We start from the raw sequence: 6,689 nt of genomic DNA on the forward strand, positions 1-6,689 counted from the left end.
GGCAAATGTTAACAAAACCAGCCCTAATTCAAAAGTAGCCCATTTGGGGGGAAACCAGCCCAATCTGGCAACACCGTCCAGGAGTCAGGTTCCCTGAAGTCCCCCCCCCCCCCCCCCCCTGCTGCTACACAGATGAATGAGTCAAAATTGCACCAAATTCGTCAAGGCACCCCCTCGGGGTCCCCAGCAATGAACCCACCAAGTGTGAAGTGGTTCGATCAGATGAGCGGGGTCTCCTGGGGACAACCCTGCATACACTCACATTTGGCCCACACGCATACATAGACAGATGTTTTCAGCATGTTTTATTGGGTTAAAGAAGAGTTTTGCTTTAACAACAGCTAATACCTATTGCCATTAGTTATTGTGGACAATATATAAGAAAACAAAAAAAATCCCTTTATGCATCACAAATAGGTCTAGACTACAATGCAACACCTCCATTGTTTCGTCATCGTGTATACATTTTCCACTGATGATGCTCTGTATTGTTTGCTCAGCTCTGAGGATGTCTCTCATGAAAAAAGGAATGAAAGTTCAGTAATCCACTTGTACATTGTTCATGGCGGCCCAGGTGGCAGGAAGCTTTCCCTGTCCTACATCTTCTCTCTCTCTGTGTTGGAGGTGAGAATCGGCCGCTTCTCCTCAATCTCTCCGAAGTTGAACCTCTGCAGCAGCTCTTCTGCAAACAAGGGCACCACCTGGCCAACGGGACACACAGCGTGGTACACCATCAGTATGATTACGAGGACCTCTGCTGGTGTTTGAAAATACTACAGCTGTGCTTCACACTGACAGGGAGCATTCACACAGGAATAGGAAGCGTCCAACTGGATAGTTGCACGTCAATGATAGGGATGCACCGATCCAACTTTTGCAGCCCGGGCTTAATCTTAATCGTAATCTGGCTATTTGAGTCAGCACCAGACCGATATCTTTGATCAGTATCGGTGCATCTCTAATCACAGAGTTGGCATGCTTTTCAACATGCTATAAAAATCAAATAGAACTTTGTGAGTCCAAGTAAGTAAATCATTAATTTACACTGACACACTGTTCACACCACGACATTACAATGCAAGATCATTTAGAATTAGAACGAAAGGGAAAACCCACGCACATCCTTTTGCACGGGTGCTAAATCCACAAAACTGTAATCGTAATTCCACAGAATAATCTGAACCCGATGAGGATCAAATTGACTTCAGAATGTTGGACATAGTTTGATGTGATGAAACAGAAATTCTTAAGGGAGCGTTTAACAGAGAGTCAATCATCAATTTAAACATGATATTATTCATCTACAGCCAAAATATGCACATATGCGTTCAGGGTAAATATGGAAGAGGAAAAAAATAATGAAAGTTGCCCACCTTCGCCATGATCAGCTTCCTGGTTTTAGGCACGTTGGGGTCTGGATACTCCTCTCCGAAGCAGAGCTCAATCTCATAAGAAGGCGTCGGTCTCTTCCCCTGTAAACAGCTCTGGAGCTCTGTACACAAACATTTCATATTGGAATATTCTGATGCGATCATACAGACATATTCCCTCTTTGCATAGAGCAATAATGTGAGCAATAAAGCATCGCAAATAATCTGCCTCTCTTTGAATAAATCATATTTTGCTTTTTTTAGTGGCTGACATTTTAGTTCATGCATTCACAGCCTTACCATTGAGAAATGTGGGTATATCGAGGAGTTTGAAGGTCTTTTCTCGCTCTAGTTTGTTGGGCCGGTCGGCGTGTTGCGCCATGGGACCGCTCCAGTACACCCTGCCCTGGCAGAACCGCTTGATGAACACCCCATCCGGGGCCACCCACAATAGCACACCCCTGTCCAGGTGACACAGGAGGCGGCTCATCGCTTCAGCCATCCATGACGGCAGGGACACGGAGCCCGGGGAGGGGAAGGAGAGCTGCTGGGCGGTGCAGGGCCCGTAGATCCGTTCGTTTCCCAAGGGGACGCGGCCCTGCAGGATGAAGCACCCTTCTGGGCTCTTGGTGGTCACCTTCAGCACCCTCTGGCCCTGGTACAACAACGTCACCTGCATACGAAAGTCTGCACACACAAAAGGGAACTTGTGTTCAGGTTCGTACAGCGCAAAGGCCAGTGAGTTTTTTTTCTGTGCATAATCCCGTAAGTTTACCTGATATAGTAAGCGTAGGGCTGAGGAAGGTTATAGTAGCGGGGCTCTGATTTAGAGTCTTTTTTCCTGTGAGCTCACAATACATGTGCTCCCTCATTGGATCATCTAAAGCAGAATAGAGACATTATTCAATCAGAACTTTATCCATACTGTTTCTTTGCTGGGACAGACGAAAAGCTTGATTCCGAAACGCTGCATTTTATATTTTAAAAGAGAGCGCTTTGGAGTTTTCTTCTGATTTTCCTGTCGACATGTATCCTTATCCAAAGAGCACCTTAAACAAACTCTACTGAGTTCAGGAAGCAACAAACAAGAGTCTGCAGCCATGTTAGCGACACTGTGAGTCCACCAAATAGCTGTTGAGAGATTTCACTGCGACCACTCCCATGTTTGAGGTAAACGGACAAATGCGACCAGGCTCTGTTTGGACCGCTCAAATGGGATCCAAATGTCAGGCCAAAACAAAACTATGACCACGTGGGTGTTATAGAGGCTCAGCCATCGCTGACTGACGGACTCATTAACGTGAACGTGTCGGATTACTTCCCAGCCAAAGTGAAATGAAAGTCCGGGAAAAACTTTCCGATTGAACACTCAGTCCGTTTCGTTTTCTCCTGTTTAAATGTGTGTCCATCAAACTTGAATCTGTTTACAACATACACAAACAACTACACCCAGAGTCGGTAACTGCAGCAACAAGCTGCACCAGCTCTCGTCTGTGATTGGTCAATAACTGTTTACTACTTTTAGATGCGAGCGCTAATTGGCTCCTCCTTTGGATCCTCCATAAACATTCTGTAGAACGGGATCAGTTTGTGTGCGTAACACTCACCAGTGAATGGTTTTACTTCTTCTTTCCTTCTGTGAAATGATTCCTTTTGACAACGAAGCTACAAAAACAAAATGTCGGTTAACACAGCATGGAGTTAAAGTTAGAGTTTAAGGATCAGATCTTTTTACAGGATTACACCAGTTTGATTTTCCCGCCACATCCCAAATGTTTTCTGCTGCAACAGTCTGAAGAAGTCCTTTTGTGGACACTAATACAAAGTCCCTCAAAGCAATTACATAAACGATACATTGTTGCACGCTCCTAGGGACTTTTTGGTGACTCATAGTGGTATAAAAATAAAATAAAAAAAAGTCAAGCAAATTTGACCAGAAGACACTGGGAATAAATGGTCCTCCGCTAACCTTTTCACTGCCATTTTCTTTGAGAAATGGAGAAATAATGAGACCTATTTATGAGAGACTGATTGTTAGCATTAAGTCACTGTCAAGTATTCAGCAAGTTCTAAGTTATTTTAGTCAATTCATAGCATATTGGCTCTGTGTTTTTAACTTACCTGTTTGTCCAGAAAGGCAGGGCTCCCTGGAGACCTCATATCCTGGATCACTTGATCTTTAGTCTGGGGAGACTCTGAGGAGAGCAACAAGTGAGAACACAAATAAGAGCAATTCAAAAAGGGGCCACTTTTTTATATCGGCAAAAAGTTGATAACGGAAAGCTCATTATATAAATGCAACCTTTCGATATGAAAGGAAAGGAGCGTTTGTCTTCATGTCTACCTGCTGGCCTGGCTGGCCCATTGTCGTGCTGGATGAGGTAGACTTTATAAGGCTCAGTGATGTCCAGCTGGTTGCGTTCAGGGACCTCCTGGAAGTCTGTGCTCTTGTTGAGTGCACAGCGGAGACGGGTCTTCCACATGGTGGGGTCGGCTTTATCCCTCCCCTCCCTGTACTTGCCCTTGTATACAGCCCAGGCCTGAATGTGAACATTGACATTTTAGACACTTAAATAATTAAAATTAAATAATTTTAAAAACAAACAAATATGATTTAATGAAAAAACTGGTTAAACACATATATTTCAACATGTGAACACTATTTTGTTGCAGCAAATGTATTAGCAGTGTCTTTTCTTTAAAGGGTATATATACCTGAAATATATATATTGTTCTTTTATTGATTATCTTTAACTAAAGCTCCATCCAGAGCAGTGTGAAAGCAGTAAATATTAGTCACCAATCTTTTTGTTATCATCTGTTCCTTAAATTAATTTAGATGAACGAGTTGGAAATCTAGTCATTGTTACTTGATACAACTTTAGCTAATGCTAATAAGTTCTGAAGTGGCTCTGATTCATTTAAATGTATTTAATTCTAAGATATAACATTTTAGTTTTACAGTATACTGAATACCTTTAAGTGAATTAAACCAGCAGAATCAAAAGTCTTTCGACCACATTTGTCTTCTTTCTTTCATTCCCTCACTCATCAGCTAAATTTAAATGTCGACAATCATGTTAATGCTATGAACAGAACGGTGCCAGTACATTTCTTTTGACAGTGTTTCTTCCAACTGGTTATTCTTGGAATAGAATCCAAACACTTACGCAACACAGCCTTGAAAAACAGCATTGCAAGAAAGAGGTAACTCCTCATTATTAAGAAACAAGAAAAAGACACTTTCATAATAAGAAAGGAACAGAATGGATCTTCTCCAATCAACCCACAGTTCCAACTATATTTTAAGCCTTTTTGAAAAAGAGTGAAATAATAATACTATTAATAATTAACAAATGAATAAAAAGTTATTGGACAGAGGCTAATACATTTTGGTGGGGCAGCAAGTAAAATTGTCTTTGGGCTATTTGAAACCTTTTCAAAAGATCAGGAATAAAAGCAAATATGTGTTCTGAATAGTTAGGCAGTTCATGTTGCTTCTGTGTGGGAGACTTCAAGGAGACAACTAGGCACTTCTGCTTAACAACAGGCCAGAGTATAATTACTTACTAATATACATTTAGCCTATAAACCTGTTTCCAAAGTAAGTAGCTCAACATGGTACAATGTGCAGAGGTTTTATTTTTCATCAGTCAATTTATGTACTTGGCCTTAAATAAATAAATACATTTAGCTAAATAGGGGGGTGGTTTTATCCAACCGCCTTTACAAATTTAGACTGACGTTCTGGATCAATTTCTTTCTCATAATAAATTCAAAATGTACTTGACCCAAAACTTCCACGTTAGAGAATATGACATGAGCGCCGACCTTAAAGAGTGCCGCGTCCTCCGTCTGTTTGTAGTCCTTCTTGGCTGCGTGCTTCCACGGAATCCTGAACATCGCCTTGCTCTCATCTTCCCAGCACAGCCCCTCATATTTCCCACTCTCTAGCTGAGCTACCAGCCACTCTTTCATGTGCATCTTAGCTTCCATCTTCGACACACAGACCGGTGTGTCTGACAGGAACAAGAAAAACCTTTCAAATGTCAGAGATGCATGTGGCTCGACGTTCCCACCTTGCAAGCGAAACAAATCAATTCTATATTTTATTCTGATGCTGCTCAAGCTTCGAAAATGGGGTTAATCGCAGTGCTGTAAACTAATAATTTAAAGCGGTTTATAAATAATAATAAAAAATAGACAGACCTCAAACTTCAACGTAGAAGTCGCAACTAAAGTTAAATGCGCTCTTGGAAGCGAAAGCGAAAGCTTTAGGCTTGTTCAATACTTTCGGTTTCCTTCTGCTAACTGCGTTGCAGCGAAAGTTTAATCTTTTCTAAGTAAGGTGTGTGAGGGGGTGGGGGGGGGGGGGGGGGGGGGGGGGGGGGCGATGGACTAGGTCAGAGAAACACTGTCCTTAAGGGTAAAGAAGTCATGAATACATAACCAGGTTTTTGTTGTATTAGAGGAACACTTCAGAAAGCATGTCTTCACCCTTTTTGGCTATTATTACAATAATCACAAAACTCAGCCGCCTAAATATTTCTTATTATAAAGTGAAAGAGTGAATCAATACAAGTAGGCAGTTAACCTGTATAGCCCACAACCTGCTAAATAAAGTTATGTTTTCTTTTGATTTGAAAATTCTATTTTCATTTCCTCCCAAAACGTGTCACACACACGCACGCGCACACACACACACACACACACACACACACACACACACACACAGAGTTATACTCATACCGAAACGCTCATGTGAAAATGAATGTGGGTGTAAGGGATTATTATTTTTCCCTCCATGAACTCCTCCTCCTCCTCACCGGCTTTAGGGTGCCAACTGAAGGTGTATTCGTTTCTTCAGATCAGGTTAAGACACTGAGCAGGCGGACAATACAACTCCAAAGTTCAGATCGATAAGAAATATCTATAAAAAAGTTCTCATAGTGGGACACTTTCTGTGGGTAGTTTTCCCCAGCAGAGGGCAGTGTAAACGTGTGTGACTGCCTATTCCCACACAGAGTGGCCTGATTTAATTTAAACAAAGCAACTTTGTACTAGAGGCAGAATGTGTTGTGAAATATGTAATATTAACATGCTGTACGGAGGAGGATGCAAACACATCCAGCTTGTTATGCAAATCCAGGACTCATCTAGCATCAGATGGAGGACCCGATCAATTCGAGAACAGTGTCAACAATTAAAAATAATAAAGATAAAAGGATAATTAGCACAGGACTGTTGTATTGGATTTGTACCAAGACCCTCAACGAGGGCTTTTGAAAAAATTGTATAAATTCTGTCACGTCAACGGCA

At 41.7% G+C, this 6,689-nt stretch overlaps 1 protein-coding gene across 2 annotated transcripts; it reads right to left on the reverse strand.

Moving 5' to 3' along the window:
* Window positions 1-288: 288 nt before the first annotated feature.
* On the reverse strand, window positions 289-5,647 carry irf10 (interferon regulatory factor 10). Of its 2 annotated transcripts, XM_076099799.1 has the most exons (8): window positions 5,202-5,646; window positions 3,715-3,910; window positions 3,492-3,565; window positions 2,978-3,035; window positions 2,146-2,250; window positions 1,671-2,057; window positions 1,374-1,492; window positions 289-701 (listed from the first exon to the last, which is right to left on the reverse strand). In XM_076099799.1, the coding sequence occupies exons 1-8, from the start codon at window positions 5,364-5,366 to the stop codon at window positions 597-599; spliced, it is 1,209 nt and encodes a 402-aa protein (XP_075955914.1). In that variant the 5' UTR covers window positions 5,367-5,646; the 3' UTR covers window positions 289-596. The 2 variants fall into 2 exon arrangements, with proteins under 2 accessions (XP_075955914.1, XP_075955915.1); XM_076099800.1 differs by lacking the exon at window positions 2,146-2,250 and having other exon boundaries at window positions 5,202-5,647.
* Window positions 5,648-6,689: the final 1,042 nt, after the last annotated feature.

The sequence above is a fragment of the Anarhichas minor genome, unplaced genomic scaffold (assembly GCF_050575085.1).
Source record: "Anarhichas minor isolate MPS153535 unplaced genomic scaffold, ASM5057508v1 ptg000003l, whole genome shotgun sequence".
NCBI classification, from domain to species: Eukaryota; Metazoa; Chordata; class Actinopteri; order Perciformes; family Anarhichadidae; genus Anarhichas; species Anarhichas minor.

Excerpts from the sequence above, each read along its gene's own strand:
- irf10 (XM_076099799.1), bottom strand. The coding sequence starts at position 5,366 with ATGGAAGCTAAGATGCACATGAAAGAGTGGCTGGTAGCTCAGCTAGAG. Across the intron at positions 3,566-3,714 it reads TGGGCCAGCCAGGCCAGCAG|AGTCTCCCCAGACTAAAGAT; the intron begins GTAGACATGAAG and ends TGCTCTCCTCAG. Across the intron at positions 702-1,373 it reads GGAAGCTGATCATGGCGAAG|GTGGTGCCCTTGTTTGCAGA; the intron begins GTGGGCAACTTT and ends CCCGTTGGCCAG.